Source organism: Cryptotermes secundus, unplaced genomic scaffold (genome assembly GCF_002891405.2).
Source record: "Cryptotermes secundus unplaced genomic scaffold, Csec_1.0 scaffold1016, whole genome shotgun sequence".
In the NCBI taxonomy this organism is placed as follows: Eukaryota; Metazoa; Arthropoda; class Insecta; order Blattodea; family Kalotermitidae; genus Cryptotermes; species Cryptotermes secundus.
Window position 1 is genome coordinate 626,242 of NW_019724759.1, and position 25,410 is coordinate 651,651.

General features: G+C 43.5%; 1 protein-coding gene and 1 non-coding gene across 3 annotated transcripts in view; one reads left to right on the top strand and one right to left on the bottom strand.

Moving 5' to 3' along the window:
• Positions 1 to 3,912: 3,912 nt before the first annotated feature.
• LOC111862980 (cationic amino acid transporter 2) overlaps positions 3,913 to 25,410 on the top strand; it is a 46,653-nt gene continuing 25,155 nt past the window's right edge. Inside the window, exons 1-2 of one of the 2 annotated variants that reach the window (XM_023848884.2) lie at positions 3,913 to 4,125; positions 21,844 to 22,085. In XM_023848884.2, the coding sequence (XP_023704652.1) occupies positions 21,854 to 22,085 (232 nt within the window). In that variant the 5' untranslated portion in view covers positions 3,913 to 4,125; positions 21,844 to 21,853. The remainder of the gene's footprint in view (positions 4,126 to 21,843; positions 22,086 to 25,410) is intronic. The other variant, XM_023848885.2, reaches the window with a different exon arrangement.
• Positions 17,128 to 17,199, bottom strand: Trnaa-cgc. Its single transcript has one exon. It is a non-coding gene; the product is annotated as a tRNA-Ala (tRNA).

Genomic DNA, 25,410 nt, shown 5'->3' on the forward strand with positions numbered 1-25,410 from the left:
GTAGTAATGTTTGGATTATTACCTTCTAAGGGCAGGACCAGCTAGATTTGTTTACAGTCTTACCGATCTTTTCCACAAATCAGGGTGCGGGAGAGGAAGCAGATGAATGTGTCTGCCATTACCTGTGCTCATGATATTGTAGTGATTATCATCATATTGATGCATAGCCGCCCAAGCAGTGTTAGTGCAGGGGCAAAGTGCCAAATGCTAAGGAAATTAGTTATTGCATAATAAAGAGGTGTGTCATATTTTAGGAGGGGGAGATCGCATGTAATTGGCTGATTGTTGCTTTAATATCCTGCTAATGGGGCGCACCATATGCTCCCCTCCCAACCTGGGGAATGTAGCATTCATGACATTTTTTTTGTAAAGAACTGGGCGAGGATATTGCAGCTGACGGGCTGTCCTTCTTAGACCTGTGAGGGAAACAAATGATAGTGAAAGAAAACAGCCCATTCTATGATAAGCTGCTTTACACTATGCTATGCAGACTATGCTTATTGCAGTGTGTGGATATAAATGTCTACACATTTAGCATCAGTTCAAAATGTATTGGCCACCAGTATGCTTGGCTACTGCTCAACTGAACTGAACTAAAGAGATTGTGTTTTGGCTCAGGTAGTAGTTGCTGATTCATGCTGTTACTGCGCCTTTAATGGTTTGGACTTCTTGCATTCCTCACAATTCTCGAGGTTATATTTCTTGTGCTGTAAACATGTGGTTCTTTGTTCGAAGTGTAATTGTACTTGAAAAAGACTTTTTACAAGAAAGGAGCACGCCATTAAACGTTTGTTCCTACAAATATATTCTGAGCATGTTGGTGAGCAATAAACATGTGACGCAGGAGTATCAGATTCAGAGCTTGGCCAGGCACTGGCTGTGACAGATTTTAACTGCAGGCATGTGCTTGAAACAGGATATGTTTTCTTCCAAAATGCTGGCATGTTACCACGTAAGATCATCTTTGCACGTCATTGTCAGGTAATAAAGAGTGACTGGATGGCCATGGAATTAAAGCTCGATTCCTGTGAAGGGCAAAGATGTCTTCACAACGTCCAGACCGGTTCTGGAACCCAACCAGCCTCTTATCCAATTAGTACCGCAGGCTCTTTCCCCGAAGGTGAAGCAATGGGGATATGAAGATCGCCGTATATTTCCGTCTGGTGTCGAGGTTAAGACTACATGATGAGGAGCTTCATAACTTGTACTCGTCACCAAGTATAATTAGAATGATTAAGTAAAGGAGGATGAGATGGACAAGACACATAGCACGAATGTGGAAAAGAGGAATGCATATATGATATTGGTGGGAAAGCCAGAAGGAAAGAGACCACTAGGGAGATAAAGACATAGGTGGGTGGACAATATTAACATGAATTTTAGAGAGATAGGATGATATGGATTGGATTGATCTGGTTAAGGATATGGACCAGTGGAGGACTCTTGTGAACACAGTATTGAACTTTCGGGTTCCATAAAATGCTGGGAAGTTCTTGAGTGGCTGCACAATTGGCGGCTTCTCAAGAAGGGCTCTGCTCCATGAGTGAGTGAGAATCGAGGCTAGGACTGTATGGAGCAACCCCCCCTCCCCAAAACGTTTTCACAGTGCCTTGCTTCTTTAAACACAAGGACAACTTTGCCTTTATCCGTTACCTTGGACGGAAACTCGTCCTACGCAGGGATTCCCGGTACAGGCAGCCCCATACACTTGAAATGCGTACATTTACAGTTTGGGCCTTACGTTCGTTTGTTGTAGATAAAGGCATCTTGTTGCAAAATTAATCAACAGTACAGATACCACAGCCGGTCGCAGTGGCCGCGCGGTCTAAGGCATGAAATGTGTTTACTCGCTCGAACAATGGGATCTTGGTTCGAATCCCACTCAAGGCATGGATGTTTGCGTTGTCCTGTGTAGGTAGCGGACTTGCAACGGGCTAATCCCCCGTCCAAAGAGTTCTACCGACTGTCTAAGATTAAGAAACAGAAGTGAAACGAAGTTTTTCACGGACGCCCTATGCTCCAAGTGGGAGCAACAGGAACAAAAATAGATACAAGGTACATACCACATCGCGAGGAGTCATAAATTCCCTTGACGAATTTAATAAAGTTTGCACACAGTATAGTCCATCAACATGTACTATTTACGAGTATATACAAGGTGTAACGGAAAGTTGGAGACAAATTTGGGCACGAGTTCCACATAAAAGTAAATGTACCCCTGTAACGGGACGTGGAGGCCCATAGAATTGTGAGACGTCGAGGCTGCCACATTTTCTGTAAACAGTCGTTTCACAGATGACTGTAAGTTTGTCAGCCTTACGAGCCGGCCGCCCTTCCCCACCCCCCAAGAAGATTTCTGGTACTCATCTCTATTAGAGGCTGAGTCGACCCCAGGACCATAGTTCGCTGGAAGGATTAGGTCAATTGGAAAAATTCACCTCATCGGTATTCGAAATCGCGACCATCCAGCTTGTAGCATAGCGCCTCAACCAACTACGCTAACGCGTGCACCTTCACGAGTTCCACATACCAAAATATAAAAGAAAGTGTCCATATCAACATGTGTCTGGAAGCATTTAATTTGTGAGTTATAGCTAAAGGATTACATTTAAATAAGTGCTGAAAATGTCCTCCGTGAGATTCAATGCACTCCTCGACACGTCTCATCATGGACCGCCACATCCGTTCAAAGATGCCTGGGTGGTTGCGGATAGTCTGACAGGCATCCACAATTCGATGGTCAGGTGTTCATTCATTGTCAACAGTAGTTGCATACACAAGGTATTTTAGGTATCCCCACAGGTAAAAATCCAGAGGATTAAAATCTGGCGAGCGTCAGGCCTTGCAGAGTACTGAAGATTCCATGCATAACTTTCACACACATGTTTACTGCATGTTCGTACATACGCAACTAAACAAATACACGAATGACATGAGTTGTCTGACAAAAATTGCCCGAAATGAAAGAAAGGAGCTATACCGCCTGCTCCCCCCTCCCAGATTGTCACAGCAATGGGCACCGGCTGGGGGGTTGGGGGCAAGCTAAGCATTTTGCCCACCCATTGTAATTTTGGAAAAGTCAAAATTGAATGAAGCGGGAATTATACCAAACATTAATACAAAAGTTAAAGGTATTTTTTTTTAGAATTATTCTGTATTATTCTGAGCGACGAGTAAAGATAGTTTTAAACGGTGTAAGCTTACTTAATTAAGCGTTAAACCATGAAGACACATGGGGGAAGTGGAGGTAGAGCTCAGCCATTTTTGACCACAGCACTAGATGGAGGTGAGTGGTCAGGTTCACACACTGGTCGCTGGGTGGACCTCAGAGCTGGTCTGGGCGTTTTGGAGAAGAGAAAAATCTTGCCACTACCAGGTTTCGAACTCCATCCATTCAACCCATAGCCCGTCGTTGTACCGCCTGAGCTATCCCGACTCCTATAAGCGTTAAGTATATAAGCAAATTTTCTGGTTACCTCCCTTGGAAAATATGTTTCCCCCGCTTGGAAGAGATCCGTGAAGCACCATCGCAGTTGTTCCTGTGTGTACTGCTTCCATCTTTCCAGTCTCATGAGACGCGGTCACGTGTTGGTTGCGATTTTCAAGATAATTTTCTGCTTGTCTCTTGGGCAATTGTTTTGTTATTTTGGGGGGGTTTCATCTGATTTCAAGTCGTCAATTCTAGTTTATTTAATTCCTACGTAAATTCTGCGCTGCCTGAAATGAGCGTTGTTGGGTCTATTTGAGGCTCAAGTTACGGTCAGTTATACGCGTCCAAGACACCTGTCTGCTTGTCGGTAGGGTCAGACTTCTTACTTTCAAATTCAGGTGGCCAATAATATTGTTATTGATACGTCATAATGTAGGACGCCCATTGTGTCACGTGATTCAGGTTGCCACGAATTTAGCACACGACTTGTCATGTTGTGAGTGCAAGTAAGGACGGGCTCGCTGCCGCACCTACCAGAGAACCTGGCGGGCATTTCAGTTACGGTGCATAATTCAGTGCATAACGAACAGGAAGCTTCGAGTTCTTCTGCATGCACTTTTGTGCAACACGTCTCTTCACGTGTGTGTATATGTGTGTGTGGTATCAAACATTGCCCACTACTGGATACTTAAAAGGTACTGTTTGCATTTTAGAGTTTAATTTTCCTCATTTCCGTCTTGTTTGGATTAGTTTTGTTTATTTCGCTTATGACAAACCATGCCATAGCTTATGAGGTTAGGCTCTGGTTTCTCGTCTCGGAGTCTCTGGTTTAATCCCAGGCAATTTCTTGTGAAATTCGTGTCGACCGTGTCGTTCAGATCACATGGCAATCTTCCACAGCTTCGGTCTTTAAGTTTGGGGCTTCCTCACTGACCCTGTGTTTGACTGGTTATAACGTAAGAAAGTTAGAAACTGTTCTTAGATATTTATGAAAGGGAATATGTACGGGGTAGCTCAGTCAGTATAGCGACGGGCTACAGGCTGAAAGGCCGAGAAATTGTGGTTCAATTCCCCGCAATTGCAAGAGATTTTTCTTTTTCCCACAGCCACCAGACAGGCCCTGGGGTCCATCTAGCCTCCTACCTGATGGAAGCGTGAAGCTGATCATTCACCACTAGTGCCTAGGTTAAGAATTCTTGTAGCTATTATACTTCTGCTCCATATCATGGTGCTGTATATACGGGCACTATGCTACAAGGCTTGAGGTCGCGGGCTCAGTTCTCTATGAGGTCATTGCATTTTCAAATTTACTTAATCCTTCCTGCCGCATTATGGCCCAGGGGTCGACTCAGCCTTTTAACAGAAATGAGTACCAGGAATCTTCCGGGTGGTAAAAGGCGGCCGGTGCGTAAGGCTAATAACCTCACCGCCATCTGTGAGCTGATTGTCTAGAACAAGGGTCTCCAAACTACGGGCCGTGGGCCACATCCGGCCCGCGAAAGAATTGTGCAGAAATGCGCCAATTGAATTAATTTTCCAGTGAGTATTGGTAAATGTGATTCCGAGCTTATTGACCTGACATTTTATACTGCAGCTCGATGGCTTAGCTGTGGAAAGGTTTTTTCGCGCTTCTTTCAGCTCAGGAATGAAATTGATATATTTCTTACTGAGAAAAACCATCACGAACCACTTTTATCAGATACCAAGTGGCTTTGGAAATTAGCAGTTTTGCTGATCTGGTGAACCATATGAACCATTTGAATTTGAAGTTGCAGGGTGAAAATAACTTAGTCTGTGATTTATTTGCACTTATCAAGGCATTCAGAGCAAAGTTGATACTTCTGGAAAGCCAAGTGAAAAATTGTAACTTTGTTCATATGCTATACTGTGCAGAGTTGCATAAAAAGGGTGAAGCAGAATTTCCTTCCTCGTTTGCAAATTTAGTCATTTTAGATTTGAAAGAACAATTTCGGAAGCGATTTGCTGATTTGGATTCCAGTGCTCAGGAAATTAGATTGTTTCAAAACCCGTTTGACTGTGATGCTGCACATGTCAAATTCAAATGGAAATTATTGAACTTCAGGAAAATTATCATATTAAAGACAAATACAAGGAAGGAAATTTGATCGAATTTTATAAATTTCTGAACTCTGAGCAATTTCCAAATTTAAAGAAATTTGCTTGTAAATTTATCTCCATTTTTGGGACGACATATCTGTGTGAACAAACTTTTTCCCAGATGAAGTACATCAAGTCGAAATACAGGGCAAATTTATCCGATGAACATTTAAAGTCGCTACTTGTGATTAGCGTTTCAAAATTTGAACCCCAATTTAATCAGATTTTAAGAATGCAAAAAGAGTTCCATCATTCACATTAATTGTTTTATTATAATTTGTGATGAAAATATGAGCATTTGCTGCTACAGTCTGTTGTCATTAATATACGATAATTTATTCTCACGTACTTTGTATTTAGTTTATGAAATTCTGTGCTTTCAATAAAACTCATATACCTAGAGTTATTAATTTCTCATTTTATTCGGCCCGTTGAAAGTGCTGAATTACCTAATGTGGCTCGCGATTCGAAAAGTTTGGAGACCCCTAGTCTAGAAAATGTGGGTGCCTCGACGTCTCGCAACCCTATAGGCCTCCACGGCCTGTTACAGGAATAGTTTTATCTTAATATATATAATGGGGGCAGTCTACACAACAGTATTAAAAAAATGAAAACAAAATGATACTGCTGTGTCAGCATTTGTTTAGTGGCTGTTGACGCTACATTTTTCTACCCTCACGTTTGGCCATCATCAGGCGTATAAGAATACTAGCGTCTAAATTCTGTATGGATCCATATTGTGTTCTTATAAGTTTTATATATATAATTTGAGTTTACATTTAAAACTTGATGTTTAGACAGATAAAAATAAGGTAAAGGTAAAGTTGTCCCTGTGCTCAACTAATTAAGCACTACGCCATTAAGGTGTATGGGGGAGTGGATGTATAGATCCACGTTTTCTTGAACTCGGCACTAGCTGGAGGTGAGTGGTCAGCTTCACTCCCCGGTCGCTTTACCCCCCGGAGAAAGAGCCCCCGATACCCATTCTATAGAAGGTTGGCTGGACCCCAGATCCGGTCTGGACGACGTAAAGAAGAGAAAATTCTTGACCCCACCGTGACTCGAACTCCGAACCCTCCGTCGTCCAGCCCGTAGCCAGTCGTTATACTGACTCCGATATCCCGGCTGCTTTTCAGCGCCTCTGATATATATAAAAAACACCTGCGCATATAAACTCTCCCCCTAAGATCTACTTTAATATTATCCTTCCATCTTCCTAGTGTTCGAAGAGTTTTCTTCACACCCGCGTCTTACCTTCTTCATCCTAGCCATATTCCGAGACAATCGTAGTCTTTTTTGTTGCGCGTTCTTCGCAAAGTAAAAAGGAAGCCTTCCGTGAAGGTCATGTCTGTCCGTTTGTCTGTGACCTAGCATTGGTGTCAGAACCGTTATATGTATATTAATTCGATATGAGGGACTTCTGCCGAGAGTTACTGGACATTTCCAGCTCTCGGCTAATCACATATTTAATTAACTCCATGGAGTCGAGTCCTTCTGGAGAGGCCGCCAGTCTCTCATCTACTCAAGAATTTCCCAACGTTCCTGTGTTCCCGAGAGCACGCCACTGGTTCCTATCCAGCCCCAGATGAGTCCAGTCAGATTTATCTCAGATCTGTCTTACTATTATCTACCACTTGCGTCAAAGTCTTCATATCATAATGGTTTCTTTCCTTCTGGCTTTCCCACCAAAACCCTACATGCATTTCTCTTTTCTCCATGCATGCGACACGCCCTGCCCACCTTAATCTCCTTGACTTGATCATTGTAATAATATTTGGCGTAGAGTACAAGTTGTTACTCGAGGTCACGATTGGACTATTCTTTACGGGTATCATAAACCATTAATCAAATTTTGTAGACGGTGCTCAAGAAACCAGAGGCCAAATAAATTACAAGGACCGCTGTTGGCAGTACTGAGTAATAACCCAGTCAGTAACGTGACTAGGCTATGGGCTGTACGACCGAGTAATCTGGGTTCGATTCCCGACAGGAGCAAGTTATCTTCCTCGTTTTCAAAGCGTCCAGACCGGTACTGAGATGCACCCAGCCTCCAATCCAATGGGTACCGTGGATCATTCCTCCAGGGATAAAGCGGCCGGAACATGAAGCTTACCACTTACCTCCATCTACTGCCGAGGTTAAGAATGTTCCCCCATACATCTTCATGGCATAGTGCTTAATGAAGCACAGGGATTGCTTTACCCTTTTGTCTTTTTGCTGGTGCGTGTGGAGAACACCCTTTCACATCCTAGCAGCATCATCTGTATGTATACTATTGTCTGAGCACTTCAGATGTTTTCAGTCCACTTTCCTAGGCTTATACGATCTGCGTGCTGTCTGTATATCCCCCTATCAACCCTTGAATGGCTGAAGCAGTCTTTATGGCAAAATTGTCGCCGTGCTTAATTAGTCATCTGATTTTTCAACTGACCTAATCCTTCCAGCCGCACTATGGTCCTGGGGTCGACTCAGCCTCTAACAGAAATGAGTACCAGGAATCTTCCTGGGGTTAAAGAGAGCCCGGTGCGTAAGACTGACAGCCTCACCGCCATCTCTGAGCTGAGTGTTTAGAAAATGTGGGAGCCTCGACGTCTCACAACCCTATGTGCCTGAACGGCCTGTTACAAGGATAGTTTTACCTTTTACCAACATTTGTAAAATTTGGTATGTATGTCATGGCACCTGACCCCATCTCAACATATATTTCATAAATCCCTCCCATCAGTCTGTGTGTCTGTATGTGTATCCCAATGTCACTCGGCAACGACTCGGTAAAGAAGTTACCGCTGCAACGAATACACAAGCGCCAATAGAAGAATTTTGTACGCTAATTTTCCGTGCGGTCCGTGTCGCATCAAGGAAAGTAGGCGATCAGTTCTTCACGATTCGGTGACGAAGAGTCGTACGAATTGCTCATCAAGTTTAAGCTGTTACATTATTTGTTACCTGAAGTCAAGGACAATGGTTCGCTGTCATTAATTATCATCGCGTGTCTTTGCACGGTAAATAAGCCAAATATTTGATAATGGCTTTATGTAGCGCACGAAAATAACACGCATTCCATAAGTCGTGCTGGCAAAAGCGTTTCGATTTAGGAATGGTGATTTTTAACCTGCTTTCCTTTCTTAAGGAAAGACAGTAGGTATATAAGATTTAGTGTGCCTGTGCGTTTCTGTTCCATTTACACTTTGAAGCAGCTGACCGATTTTCACGAAACTTGGGGTGATCGACATGCTGTTGGAGTCTGACCATGACAGAAAACGCGAACTTGTGAAATGAGAGCGATATCACTGGCGCGCTTAATTTAGGATCCTGAACACACGTATGACAACAGGCCCTTCAGAAGTACGTATGTTACTTTCGCTAATATTTTTCTTTTATAGATTGTAAAGTAAAAAGATGGCGAACACGTGCCAAATTTCTTTAGCTTTCGGTTCAATGGCGATAACTAATGTCATATTAAAATCAATCTTAATAATTTGCATCTTGTTGTGTGTTTCAAATAAGATATAAAGCATACAAGAATATACCTTCTACACAACAACACTCTGTATTTCAAAACAAAGAAAACAGTCTACACAACAACACTCTGTATTTCAAAACAGTTTTGAAATACAAAGTGTTGTTGTGTAGACGGTATATTCTTGTATGTTTTATATCTTATATTGAAATCAGGTACATGAAAATTAATATTGCCATATGTCATAGACAAACCTACAAATTCTGTGCGAAATATTATTTATAAACCAATAATAACAAACATGACGACGATGAAAATCTTTTAAATCATATCCGACAAATATGAAGTCGATATAATCTTAAGTAATAAGTTTGTCACGGAAATTAAATACACTAACAATCATAGTAACACTAAGTATGTAGGACTGGAAATCAATAAAATATTATTTGTAAGTCAGTAATTACAAACATGGCGACGATGCGAAACGTTGAGGTTATATCCGGCAAATTTAACACAACCTCTATATTAGTATGCATGGTTAGTTCTTCAAGCGTGGCTAAGGTCCTTTTTGAAATAAGCCAGAATGTGTAAGAAAATGAGAAAGCTCAGATTCAGACTGCTGGAACACCCGGAGAATGATCTATATTTCTATGGCTCTACAGCCCTTTCAGTTTCTTAATCTATATACAGTCGGTAGGACCTCTTGGACGGGTGATCAGCCCGTCGCAGGGTCGCTACCTACACACAGTACAACACAAATGCAGACATGCATGCCTCGAGTGGGTTCGAACCCACGATCCCAATCTTCTTGCGGGCGAAGACGGTTCACACCTTAGACCGCTCGGCCACTGTGATCGCTCAGAGAATGATTTACGGGAGCTAAATATGAAAAGACGGAGGCAAATGATAGAGAAGACTGGGCGTCCTAAAGGAGGCCAAGGCTCTAACAGGACCGTAGAACCAAGGACTAAATTTGTTCTTCACAAAAATATAACGAAATAGAGTGAGTTAAGATTCCTACGGAGGCTAATAGGAAAAGTTTTTCTTTCCTGGAATGCGACGCAGTGTAGTCTGAATAATAGTACTATATACATAGGACTAGAAATGTATGGAACCGGATGTAAGCCTTTTTTGTTATGTCCGGAATTCCATGTCGTTAAAAGGATTACTGGACGAAGTGATATCTCACGCCGTTTTTCTTGCATTGTTTCTTGTATGCTGTTCGCGCAGTAGTCAAAGAACAGATAGTCTGCAGTCATACCAGTCATACTTAAATATTCACTTCGCTATAAAGATGTACTCACGTGGGGAGGACCAGAAACTTTATTTCGGAGGATGATTCCGTCCAGACTGGAAACAGAGCGTTAATATCTGGGCTGTTATATCCTGGCTTGTGGCCAGACGCCGAGTATGCGATGGAACACACCATTCTTTCTCACTATTCCATTGTTCCATGGGTCATTTTTCGTTAATTTCTTCCCATTGGCTCGCACTAGGCTCCTTCTCTCACCCCCTCTCCTTGGGTCTCATGGCAACCTTCGTTGTAAATTAACTGCATAGCCAAACCTATTTTTAATTCTTCACACTTCGACCATGAAGAAGGAGGCAGCATATACCACCGAAATTTCGATATACGCTCACAAGACCGTACGGTTTCACAAGGAAGACCACATTATTAACAATAAACGCCTTGAAGACATTAAAATTTTTACTTTTATCCTACCACTTTGAAATGAATCTTAACTACATCTAGTGAGCACCACGCCATGAAGTCATATGGGGGAGTGGAGGTATAGCTCCACTATTTTTTTTATTTCGGCGTTGTATGGAGGTGAGTGGTCAGCTACACGCCCCTGCCACCTTACTCCGGAGACTGGGTAGGTCCCACAGCCGGTCTGGAGGCTAGAGAGAAATGGACAATCTTTTGCCCCTGCCGGGACTCGAACCCTCGTCCAGCCTGTAGCCTAGTTGCTATACCGACTGAGCTATCCTGGCTCCTGTGTGCGAGAGTTCCATTGTTATCAAACTTCATCTGTGGGCCTGTATTCAAGACTTCAATGTCCTCCGTTCATGTCTTGTTACGTCAGCCGAGAGATCTGGACACTTAACAGGATCCTTGGTGTGAAACTGTGCAATTGTTGTTGCTGCACCAACTACTCAGTTCACTCTTACTCATTTTACACGTTGCAGGAAAATTATTCACTGTTCGTCTCGTGCATTGCACTGCAACAACACAGCCGTACAAACTACCAAGTTATGGCCTTGTTTCACAGTTGGTTCATGTATGTAAGACTGTCTTTGTGGCCTAGTGGTCAGAATTCCTGCCTACAGATCCAGAGGTCCCGGGTTAGATTCCCGGATACCAGATTTTCTGAGAAGTAGTGGGTCTGGAACGGGGTCCACCCAACCTCGTGAGGATAATTGAGGAGCTATATCAAAGAGAACCGAAATTAACGGCCGTGGGAATCCGTTGCGCTGACCACGCGATACCCTCTATCCGCTAAAGCTGGCACCAACTTCTCTGACAAGCGGCGGTAGCTCGGTCGGTATACTTCGCTTGCGGACTAAAACGACGGAGGTTTTTTTTTTGTGTGTGTAACGCTGTACTGTGTGTTAAGCTCAGTCTTTTCCAGTTTCTACAGCCGCTCCCAGTACGCAGACGTCCACGATCCCCACGTATACCGCGCATAACGGCGGGCAACTCTAGCCCATACGCGGCGACGTGTGTACATCGGTCCGCGAGCTTCTCAGTCGATTCTTGAGCGTCTGTGTATCTGAAAAGCCATTTCTCCTCCTGAGCAAAGTAACGCTGTGGCCGTGCCATAGCTCAGACGGTTAGTAGCCTGCTTCCCACCGCGGCGGCCCGGGTTCGAGCCCAGGTCAGGTAATGTGGGATTTGTGGTGGATAAAGTGGCACTGGGGCAGGTTTTCTCCGAGTACTTCGGTTACCCTGCCCATTTTCATTCCACCAATTGCTCCATAATCATCATCATCTACCATCAGGGGCTGGTACAGTAGGCCAGACAGTGGCCGCAGTACGAACTGTACTCAGCCTCACTCAATGAGAAAAATTAAAAAAGGTAAAATTCTCTCTGAGTTTAACTAATTCAGCCCCACACTATGAAGACATAGATGTGTGTCTATGTTTTCTTGACCTCTCTCTGAGGCTGTTTTAGCCTACTCTCCTTATTTTGAAGAAATAAAAGCGGGCTTATGCAGTCACCATACTGTGTATGTGTATCCACCTTATCAACGTTTGAATGCCTAAACGAATCTTTATGAAACTTTATATATATATATATCGTGGCAACTGTGCCCATCTCAACGGCTCACTTCATAGATCACTCCCATCAGTCTCTGTGTCTGCATGTGTATTCATCTATCGTTGCTAAGGGCGGCAGCGAATACACACGCAACAGTAGAAGAATTGTTGGCCACGTCGTTTTCTATGCGGTTCATGTAGTGTCAAAGGAAATTAGGCGATTGTTTCCTTCCAGAACGTCTTCTTAGCTTCAAATTTTCCGCATGGGCTGTGGAATAACTTTTGTCTTATATATATTCTTCTGCTGCTCCTTTGCTGTCACGGTTTAGGCTTTAGGGCCCAGTATCACCGTTCATATGACCACGTTCAACATTTATTCTTACTTTTCTGTGTTGCTCTCGTAGAATGTCTATCTGTTATCCCCTACCCTTTCCATGTGGACTCTCCGCCATTTTGTGTGCTTCTTCATGCCCTGTGCTGTGTCAGTTACACTGAGTTCTCTGTTTCATTATGCACATGACTTCTAAGCGTACGTAGGATATCTCAGTAGTCAGTATTACAGGTTATTGGCCTGTCGGTGGGTTAATCCATTGGTGGACCTGCTACGTCATTGTTTCCAAACATACAGTGACTTGTTTCACGTTGGAGTGCTGAACCAGTGGCACCAACTGAACATCTGAGTGGTCGAAAATTTTCCGTGTCGAAGGCTGCCTCTTCAGGCTAGTGCCTGACCTTTTGTAACAAGTCTAGAACATTTGAACAGATTTTCATGAAATTTAACATTGAGAAATTATTAATACAATTTATCGAAACACTCCAATTTTGCTCTCAATCGGATAGCAATAGTGGATACTTTACATTAATAAGTACATGTTTTTTTTGTGCACATTTCGAAAATCTGCTAAAAATTTATCTGATAGAAGAATGTCTTGAACATACGTTGTGGAGGTTATTCTGAATCATGTTCTTTGTGGATTTCCTCAGCCCTTCCAGGTAAATGCTGCGATAGTACCTCAAGTCAGCCCAATACCGCTTTTTTCCAAGTTACTTCTAATTCATTATTCATCGATCCTCCTACCATAGAACGCTATGTATTCTATGTATTTTATTCTTTTTCCAATAGCTCTTCCAGACAGTTCAGGGCCCAGGCCTTTTATTCAGTTCCGTAATCATTTTTCACAGGCCTCTCCCTTAACACAGGAGAATATAAACACAGAAGAAACGCATACACACACCAAACACCCATGCCTTAAATGGCATTCGAACCCACGATCCCAGCATCGGAGCGAGAGAAGACAGTTCATGCCTTAGACCGCGCGGCTGCTGTGAACGTCCTATGTATTTTATGCAAACCGTAAATAAGTGTAAATTTATAGTCAAGCCGTGAAACTCTCAGAGTATGCTGTCCAGTCTGTACACAATAGGGCCGTATATTGCTGTAACGAAATATCGCTAATGTGACGAGGTTAACTCGACCTTCACGAGGCTGTTAATTGCTAAACGTGACTGCTAGTACGTTTTTGTGTCGCGATTGTTTCGTGTCTATGTATTTAATTGCTTTAGCCATGTTTCATCGCTGTCTTTCCTTTTAAATTTCTTGAAATAAAAAAAAAACAATTGTGTGTTTCCTGCGGCAATCGTGAGAAATCCCGTGATAAATACCACACGCCACTTCCTTCCAACTGACTGTACTTAACCCCCCTCTCGCGTCTCATTAATAGTTAGTCACGTGACGCTGCATTCTTGATTCATTTAATTTGCAGATAGGTAGAAATTAATGATGAATTGACGCACAGAGAAATGCTAAATTATACTAACAAGCGTTGCCGATGGCCGCGCCGTAGCTCAAGTGGTTAATCGCTGGGTTCCCACCGCGGCGGCCAGGGTTCGATCCCGGGTCTGGTCAAGTGGGATTTGTGGTGGACAAAGTGGCACTGGGGCGGGTTTTCTCCGAGTACTTCGGTTTCCCCTGCCAGTCTTCATTCCACAAAATTCTCCATCATCATAATCAACCGGGGCAAGTACAATAGGCCAATGAGTGGCCGCCGTGCCGAGTGGACCCAGTTGGACTCCATCCACCACGAAGCAAAATAAAAAAAAAAGCCTTGTCGGAGGGATACAGGAAAAGATTTATTTGAGGGTTGGTAAGCATGGCGGAGAAGTGCATAAACGTGTTGATAGGAAATAAGAAGGAAAGAGACTAATAGGAAGAGCTAGGCGTAGATGTGAGGATAATATTGTGGTGTATAGGCCAGTGTGCTAGGCTAGACCTTGAAACAAACCACCAGAAAACAGCTGTTGCTATGCAACAGCGCGGTAAACGCGCATCTACAACAATAGAGTTACTGTTGGAAACGGTACTTTCTATGTGGTCGTGCTGAGGAGTTATCTTGAGGACAACTGGGGTGACCCAGTTTAACCCGTGTGGAGGCTGGGTCGAACACCTCCACCGTGACCCTGCGAGTCGTAGGGGGCGGCGAACATTTATCAGCTTCTCAATATTTGGTTAATTGCAAACGGGAAAAATGACACTGCGGCTAGGCGGGAACTCCAACCTCGATATCCCTATCGTCCAGCAAGTATTCTTGTCACTGTACTGACTGAGCTATCCCAGCTATTTAAATATTGATGAATTGTTCACACACCAGTAATAATTTTAAGAAGTTCTGGGAAGAATTAATCGCCTATTTTCCTCCCATAAGATACGGACCGCATAGAGAACGACGCGTCAAATAATTCTCCTATTGATGTTTTTGTGTTCGTCGCTGCAGTGACGTGCTTACCGAGCCGTTGCCTAGCAGCGTTAAGGGGTACACATATAGGCACAGACTGATGGGAGGGATTTATGTAGTGCGCCGTTGTGACGGCTCTTGTACCATGATAAATATACCAGATTTCGTAAAGACTGGTTCAGGATTTCAAAAGTTAATGGGGGGTGGGGGGATTCACAGGGAGAGACATCATGGTGCTGTCATAAGCCTCCTTTTATTTTTTTCAAAATCGATTTTTAGTCATAGAATTGGAAATACAGGTATAACATTCATGTGTGCGGGAATCTACAGGAAGAGAACCTAACCCCATATTTTTTTTTCAAAACCATAATAGTTAATGTTTTGCCTCTAACTACTGCTACAAGTAATCATTAAGATATCTTATTGGATTTGAGGTTCTCTCAGCGGTGATTATAAAGTGCTCTGTATTTTGGGATGCAACACCGTATAGTTCATTGAAATTGAACCGAAGTTTCGGAGAAAAATACACCTTCACCTTCAGGTTCTAAGAAAGCAAAAAATAGCGAGAAGCAGGTAGCAAGCAGGGCTAGATTCTTGCGTGACTTGTTCTTCGACCCTGAAGATGGAGGCGACATGTACCACCCAAACATCGATCAACTTTTAACTGATTACACGACGTTATGTCCCAGAAGATACAACTTTTCATTTAGATGTTTCTTGTGTTTTAAGAACGGCTTTCATTTATACGACTTAACGCTCGGAAATTTGGAAATGAAATCGCGGTTTCGTGTTTTCGTGCACACTGTGTCACCCAGTAGAAGCCTCTAACCAAACGGCGTGAGTTTGACAAAACCAGGAAAGTCATTTAGTGCAGTTTCGTCAAACAGTTTAAAGACATGTGACAAGTTACACTTCTTTAGAGATAAGCGACAAGCGATATGTTTGAACGTGCAGAAACTGAGGGGAACGAGCATGGCTTTCACAGTTCACGACGTGATGTTACACTACTAACCAGTTTCGTGCGGGCAGGGTCTTTACTCCCAACCAGATAAGAAGTTTACTCCTTTTATAGGATGGGTTCATTACCGAGTTCACAACAGCACGTCGCTGGGCCGTATCCTGAGTCGGATGAGCGCAATCCATTTACTTGCAGAAAGTACACTTCACAGTCACCTATATGAAGGCCTCAGATTCAATATTTTCATTATTATTTAGTCTTTATTGAAAACATCAATTAATAAGTTCTGGGAAGAACTAACCGCCTACTCTCCTTTGGTACGGTACGGACAGCATAGAAAACGACGCATCCAACAATTCTACTACTTTGCATGTGTTTGCTTTACCACGATGTTTTTACCGAGCCGTTGCCTAGCAACATTAGGAGGATACACCTAGACACAGACCAATGCGAAGGATTTATGTAGTACGCCGTTGGGATGGGCTCAATTGCCATGATATGCATACCAAGTTTCATAAAGACTAGTTCAGAAATTCAAAAGATAATTGGGGGGGGGGGATTCACAGACACGCATACAGCATGGTGATGTCATAATCCTCCTTTAATCTTTTCAAAACAAGGAAAGTAGGCTAAAATATTCGTATGAAGTCGCTTTAACTGGACTTTCGGGGGATACCTGTGCTTCGAACTGACAAGTTAAATTATAACTCACTCAGTCACTGTCAAGGGAAATATTGTAATTGCTCTGGCTTATTCAGAAGTCGACATTTACAGTCCTATAATAGCTAAAGCTAAAGGGATTCATAGCCGGTCACGGTAGTCGAGCGGTCTAAGGCATGCACTGTCTTCGCTCACTTGGAAACCGGGATCGTGGGTTCGAATCCCACTCAGGGCATGGATGTTTAGTTTGTATGTGTGCGTCTTTCTGTGTTTGTATACAGGTAGAGGCCTTGCGGCGAGCTGATCACCCGCCCAAGGAGTCCTACCGAATGTGTAAGATCTAGAAAAACCGAAGTGAACGGAGAAGTTCATGGAGGTAGGCCTAGGCCCACTGGGGCTATAGTGCCAACGAAAAAAAAGGGGGGGGGGAGTCATAAAACCATTATGACATGGGGATTAAATTAGTTGGGCGAAAATTTGATAACTACCTCAAATTAAAATATGACCTGGAGATGCCGGGGATTGAACCCGGAACTTCTCACATGCGAAGCGAGCGATCTACCACTGAGCTACATCCCCTTCCCCTTTTGTACCTTTGTTTACCGTGAGCGCCAGCGACAATGGTGAACTTAGCGCCGGATTTAAAGTCAGTGTTGCCAACGTCATAACACTGGTTTCCCGAATATAATTATTATGACATTTCTCCATTAATCGGAGAAGACGGGAAACATCTTCACACACATATGTACGATTTGAGGTTCTTACAGCTGTGGTTAAGAAGAATCTTATCTTCTGCCTGAAGATGGAGGCGACATATTCACCTGAAACGACGGTTTACTTTCAACGGACTAAACGGCGTTATATCTCAGAAGGTAGAATTCTTCACTTCACTTCTTGTCCGTGGATTTCGCTGTTGGAGTTTCATGCTTAAGTGACCTCCAAAACCGGTCGAACTCAGTTTCCTGGAGAAAACACTTTGAGTGGAAAGATAATGATACCGAAAAGCAGTTCCCGCTGGCTTTGTCAAGGGCACGACGGAAGTCGCTCCAGCAGTTGTAAACGCCACAACTCAATGTTGCAATGTGTTTATGTTTACATTGCAAGGTCTTCCCCCCAGAAAGTTCTGTCTTCAAAACAATTCTTCTTGCAGTTATGTTTTCAATCTGTCTACATTTCGACAACTCTCTGATTTCTAATTTAGCAATGGTTAGAGTCTGGGTAGTCCTCAGTATAGCAACTAGCTGGGCGGCCGAGGGGCCAGAGTTCGAGTCCCGGTAGGTACAAGATTTTTCTCTTCTCCACGTCGTCCTGACCACTTCTGGGGCCCAACCAGCCTCTTGTCCAGCGGGTAAATCAGCAGGGGCGTGGAGCTAACCACTTACCACCAACTTGTGCCGAGGTCAAGAACACGTAGATCTGTACATCCACTCCCCCATACGCCTTCATGACAGCTTTACGTTTACCTCTACCCTCAATGGAGGTTTAGTGGATACCGCATTTCCTTCCCCTCTCTCGTTTAGGTCTGTAAATCCCCGCATTTATCTGAGGACCTGCTTCTCAGCTTATTCCGTTCCGTATATGGGATAGAACCATTGCCTCTTCTTCACTGCTTGGGGCTCGAACACACAGCGACATCGGTCGTACGGAAAAGTGAAGGTACGATTTTTTGCGGCACGACCTCCTTTTCACACTAGAGCGACCAAATACATTTCTTTGCTCTCCGACTGCCGTACGGTAGATGTCGCATGTCGTCATGTATGAGAGCTAAGACTACACTTTATATTCTGCTACTTGATGCGACATGAACCGTACGGACGTCGTACGACCGATGTCGCTGTGTGTGTTCCTAGCCTTAGATGGATACTAATGCTTCGGGGAAGCCCACTGCCTCCATCTTCTTGGCAGAAACGTGGCCCCTTATTGTGATATTTTAGTACCTATCTACAAAACAACACGGCATCATATCTCAGAAAGCAATAATATTAATATTCACCGTCGCGAGAACCTCAGATTCCACAAGCCTTCCACTATACGCTAAGAGGAAAAGGGATATTATCCGTCCAAGAAACAGACGGAATTTTAAAGTCGGAACAGAAAGTTTTCATGACGTGGAGATGAAGTTGATTATTTAGGTAAACTTAACAGAATGATTCGTTTCTTACACTTCTATAAATAGTTTTGATAGGGGTTGATTCATTATATTGTCACTTGTTAGTGAATAGACATTGGGTTTGAATTGGTAGTTGGATATATTGGACATATATGTATAGCTACAGGTAACTATAATAGTTTCCCGGATCTACACTCTTAACAAATCACTGCAGAGCAAAATAAACTCCGTGGTTTTAGTCCGCGAGCGAACTATACCGACCGAGCGACCGCCGCTTGTCGGCAAAGTTAGTTGCAGAGCAGCACCACCAGTCGCTGCCTGGTAACGGCTACATCACTGTAGATTCATCAGCTTTCCTACCCGTGTCTTTACCGGAAACTTGATCCCCGTTCGAACCTTATCAGGTGTAAGAGGGAAAGGATCCAGCTGACCTTGAGAAAGAGCTGGTCTAGTTCAGAGATTGAGCCTCAGTCATTCTAACGGACCCAGATCTGTAGGACCGTTACCCCGTTACACCTCACGATAAACGGACTCAGTGGGCCGTGCCATAGCTCAAGCGGTTAGTCGCTGGCTTCCCACCACGGCGGCCCGGGTTCGGTCCCGGGTCTGGTCAAGTGGGATTTGTGGTGGACAAAGTTGAGCTGGGGCAGGTTTTCTCCGAGTACTTCGGTTTCCCCTGCCAATCTTCATTCCACCAATTGCTCCACAATCACCCTCACCTATCATCTGGGGCTGGTACAATAGGCCAGAAGTGGCCGCAGTACAAGGGACTTAGTCCCACCCCACTAACAATAATAATAATAATAAAAAAAACGGACCAGTGAACAATATCCAACATAGCTTTCCTAGATGGAAAAGTTTCGTGGAATTTATGAAACCAGTACCACAATAAGCTTAGCTCGAGTCCCTGCTGAGACATCTGCTGTCTTGACTGACGGTATTCCTGGTTTTATTCAGTTTCCCCAAGTAATTTCAGGGGTACAAACTCGATTAGGACACGACCCCTTTCTTTCAAAATCAATTCCGCTTCATCAGCCATTCTGTCGTCCAGCAAGGTGCTGAGAAATTCTGAAGTTCTGGGAAGAACTAATTTCCTACTTTCCTTCGACGCGCCACGGGCCGCATAGAAAACGACATGACCAACAATTCTTCTATTGTTGTATATGTATTTGTTGACTCGGGAACGTGTTTTACCGATCCGTTGCCTAGCACTGCGCTGTCGCATGTCACATATATGTTGGTACTGTAACGGCAAAATGTTCTGACTGCACTATTCAGGGAAGGACGCATGAACTCACGGGCACACAGACAGAAAGGTCATCTTATGTTTCTCTTTTGTATTTTCAAAATAAGGAAAGTTAGTTAAAATACACATTTGTGTGAAGCTTTGAGTCATGATAATCAGTATAGGAAAGGGATACGGGCTGGACATCCGGGGTTCAATTCCCGGTAGGAGCAAGAGAATTCTCTCTACTTTACAGCGTCCAGACAGGCTGTGGGACAACCTAGCCACCTACACAATGGATACTAGGGGCTGTTTCCCCATGGTTGAAGCGGCTGGGGCGTGAAGCTGACCACTCACTTCCAACTAGTGCCGAGGTCAGGGATAGTGGAGCTGTACTTCAACTCCCCCTTACGTCTTCATGGCATGGTGCTTAATTAGTTTTCGGTATGTTGCGAAGCTATGGAGTTGCATGTCATACTTTGAGGCAGAGAACACAGATACATTTTAGAAGAGGCTCGACACGGCGTTCCATGACGAGATGTCAAGCCGTGACATGCAGCCCTCTTCGGGAAGCGACTGTTTCGAAACGAAATAATTTATAGCTCAGGAAGGAGAGCGGCGTAGGACGTCCGCTGTTCACGGCTCTACACAAGGTCACTTCAATGTAAAATTTCTGTCACACTGGAAGGCCATGGGGCTCATTGGACCCTCCTTAAAAGCCTGCTCTACATCACTACTAAACCCACTGTAGGAACCGGGATAGCCCAATCGATGAAGCGACTGGCTACGGTCTCGACGGCCCGGGTGCGATTCTCGGTGGGGGGCAAGAGATTTTTCTCTTCATTACAGCGTCCAGACCGGCTCTGGGGCCCACCCAGCCTCCTGTGCAATGGGTACCGGAGGCTCTTTCCTCGGGATAAAGCGGCCGGGGCGTGATGCTGACCACCCAACTTCATCTAGTGTCGAGATTAAGAATAGTGGAGCTATACCTCCACTCTCCAATACGTCTTCATGACATAATGTTTAATCAGTTAAGCACAGGAACAAAGTTAGCTTTACCTTACCTTACTCTACCCACGGTGTTATTTATGCTTTATTTAACCAAGTATGAATCGGTCGATACAGCATCGAATGATGGGATGATTGAGGAATGATGGGTTAAAAGAGACATGGAAGGAACCGGTCGTGGCCCATTCTAAATGCAGACCTGGCATTTGCCTATAGGGACTGTGGATCAACATCAAAGACTTTAGTCAGGATAGTAGGTGTCCCAGTCAAAAATTCGATACCTCGACCTTGCGACTACAAGTCAAAACTGTGACCACTTGAGTCAACGTGCTCGGTCGTTACCGTAACATAGTTCACTTCACTTTTATTTAATTTCGAATGTGAGTTAGGCGCGTTCTCCTTCCTTTCCTGTAACGAAATGTCAAGATTGTGCCAGAATCATTAGGGTGGCGCAAAATAACATTTCGTATATTAGAGATGATTAGAAAATTTCAAGAAATGCAACGTTTTTCAAACATCGAACTTTTAAAAAATGTTAAAATTTAGAAATATCGGAAATTGTCTTAAATTTTAAAAGCATACTGATTTTTTCGACATTATAAAATAATTACATTTTCTCGAAACTTTAAAGAAACTGATTTTTTTTTCGAAAAATTGAGAATTTTCGAAATTATTGAACTTTCCACGGTTCTTAAAACTCGCATTTCTAAAAAAAATCAGACACTTAAAAAACTGAAAATATTTGGACAAATTAAAACTCTTAAAACTTTTGAAATTATAAGAAATTCGAAAATTTTCGAAAATGTCCTACCTCGTCAGTACCGTGTATACAAATCTGTATTTTCCTACGGATCATTGCAATTGTAGTGTCGTGTTGCAGGTGAAGGAAGATGATGTCCAACATACTGTCGGCGATTTCCCGTAAGAAAACTCTGACGGATGAATCGGTCGAGAAATCTGAGTTGAATCGATGTCTGACCATTGTGGATCTCACCCTCCTGGGCGTTGGGAGCACCCTGGGCCTAGGAGTGTATGTTCTGGCTGGCGCAGTCGCGAAGTCTGAGGCAGGTCCAGCTGTGACCATTTCGTTCCTAGTGGCTGCGGTAGCCTCTGCTTTCGCTGGTAAGTTTCGGTTTAGATGAGAGACAGTTGTGGGCACTGCTGACCAACAGCACTGGAAATCTGCACCCAAGACACCAACGGTACCCCTAGTTCCCAGATGCGTTTCTCGACGTTTCTATGCTTCGGGATATAGCGTTCATTCATTGCAGATACAAATCTAATGTTCCTGGGGTTTTGGATTATTTCCATCGTCCGGAATTCTAGGAAACAGAAAACACGACGTTTCGGTAACTGGATCTATTTCCGTCTTCAGGTGAGAAAGGAAGACGCCTACTCAGTTGGTCCCCTTATCCGCCGTCGTCAGAACCCTTTAGAATATAAATCTAATGTTGCAAAGCTAATCACACAACATATGTCACACTAAAATTTTCTCCGCTCTTAATTATCACGACATAAACACGTATAGGGGAGTGGAGGTATAGCTCCATGCATTCTTAACCTCGACATTAGAAGGAGGGAGTGGTCAGTTTAGGCTCCGGTTTTTTATCCCTTAGGGAAAGAGCCAATCTTGGCGCGAAGGAGAAAATACAAATTTTTGCCCTCCACCGGACACTATAGTTTAGTCGCTATATTGACTAAGATATCCATGCCTGGAATCAGAAATGCTTTTCTTTTGAACCAGACAAAAGCATAACTACAGTGGTCGGCCCGAGCATATGCCCACTTCCTTCAGGGGCTATTTCCGTGTTCTGTCATGCAGGAGATGTGGCATACCTGAGTGTAGTGAGCCTGATGTGGAGGTCACGTGTATCTGCCCGTGACCTAGTATCAACATCTAAACCGTTGGAGAGATTTCTCTTTTCTTTTGCCTATTTTCCTTCTTTTGAAAAAAAAAGTAGGCATACGCGATCACCACGTTGTCTGTGTGTCTCTGTATCCCCTATTAAATTCTGAAGTTTTAACTAATTTATATGAAACTTGGTATGTATATCATGGCACCTGAGCCCATCTCAACGGCTTACTTCATAAATCCCCCCAATCAGTCTGTGTCCATATGTTCTCCCCTCTTTCGTTGCTAGGCAACGGTCTGTAAGAACGTTACCGCGGCAACGAATACACAGGAAACAATAGAAGAATTTGTTGGATGCGTCGTTTTCTATGCGGTCCGTGTCGTATGAAAGGAAAGTAGGCGAGTAGTTATTTCCAGAACTTGTTAATTTAATATGGGATACTTTCAACATAAGTTGTCTAGCAGTTAACGAGTTTCAGCCATACTGACACGTAATAAAGTCCAGCTTACCTAAGGGCATGAACAGAGTCCTACATATATATCATAAAATGTTAATTAGACATTATGAATAGGGCGCATGCAAGCTGAATGAACTGAGAAGAACGCAGTTCCTTCCCATTCTACGAGTAGTTACGAGTTCCACAGTAGCTGTGAATATTACTCGTAATTTGTACTGACAGTTAGGCATTATGTCCTCTGTTCCGGATCTTGTCGAAATCACGATCTAGATCTAGGGACTTTGTCGCTTGCTGCGATCGCGTCCAGGTTCCATCCACTGCGTCAGCATAGGAGTGGAATGTCTGACCCGAGACCCAATTCATTCGGATCCATTGACCGAGTTCTGGTTAAGGAAATGCTGCGGGCGTTTTAAACTTTCTGTCTGAACGTCTGCCTATCATACAGAAAGTTAACTGGTCTATCATTTTAGGACTTTCTTCCTTATTTGGTTTATGGAGCAGTGGAGTCTTCGCAACAGTAGCTCAGTTTGTACAGGGCTGAAAGACAAAGGAACTGGATTTCCATTCCTGGCAGAGACAAGAGCGGTTCCTCTACTCAGCAGCGTCCAGAGGGTCCAGAGTGTCTCTGGGGCCCACCCACCCTCCTGTACAATGGATACTGGTGGTAAAGCGACAGGGGAGCGGCGCTCACCACTCACCTCCACTCAGTGCCGAGGCTTGAAATGGTGGAGCTATATCTTCACTCCTTCATACGTCTTCAGGGCGTAGTGATTAATAACGTAATTATATACAGGGATAACTTTACTTTCGCTAGTTTCAGTGAGTTTGGGAAACAGTACAGTTTTAATGCTCTATTAACCATTCTTTTGCCTTAAATTGACTTAAATAATATTTTAAAATTCAGTTCCCACCTCACTGAATTCATAAGGTCGTAAGGTTAATGCTGTTCAGGGAAGTAATTTCTGCTTCTTCTGAGAATCGTATGAAACACAGCGCAATCCACGAGAGATTTTTAGTGTACAAAGTGGCACTGTTTATTTCCGAGTACTTCATCTTTCCCTCCGGATTATCGTTTTGCCAGATCTCTTCATATATTATTCAGGTCCGATACAATGGGCCCAGTTGCGGCGTAAGTACGAGGGGACTTAGTCTCACCCCACTGTAGCAATACAGAAATCATGTGAGAAAAGAACGTTAACTTTCGACAGACTCGAAATCATTGTACGAGTGTTACTGGATGCTGACCTTAGGATTTGGGTCGATGTTGAAACGACCTTCACTTGAATGCTGCAGGCCGTTCTGTGAACAGACAAACGTATATTTATCGCTCCTGTTTGTATTTTCCCTGAGGAATACGAATGGACGTTGGTATTTTCACGTCGTGAGGCACGTGTAGGCAACTACGGTATTTCATGACAAACCTCTGTTTTGCCAACCTCATATTTCAAGCATCCGCAGTTTTCCCTTTGCATCAGATTTTGGCCAGTCGCTATACAGTGTACTCTCGCTAATCCAATGGCAATTAATCCGGATCAGAATATGAAAAATGAAAAATTCTGTTCACAATTGAGTACATACTTTAAAAGACACGTGGGATTTAAGAGCAAGGGGGATTAGAGTAAGAGGACTTTCAGACTGTCTTGAGTGCAGCTGGAGAGACTGAAACTTCACAAGAAAACATCCAAAGATTGGCTTGAGCTGGATGAAGGAGACCCTGGATTTCAGCTTCTAACACAGATAGAAATTGCTGCAGTGATATTTTTTCTTTATTTATTTTCATCAGCACTACCTATATCATTAAAATTTCCATGTATTTATTTTCTAAGTATTCTTTTGTCGTTTAGGGCTAATTTTTGCTTCTTTAATCCGGGTTATCGCTTGATCTGGATGACCCCTCCCACCAAATAATCCAGGTTAGTGAGGGTTTACTGTGTTTAATTTAAGTATCTATGTGGGACCCTTAACGTCTCACAACCCTAGGGGCCTTCACGGCCTGTTACAGGGATAGCTTTACTTTTTTTTACTTTGCCGTTTTTAATTTATACCGGAATAGCCCAGCTTGTATAACGATGGGCTACGGGCTGGACGACCGGGTTTCGATTCCTGGTAAGGGCAAGAAAATTTTCTCTACTTCACA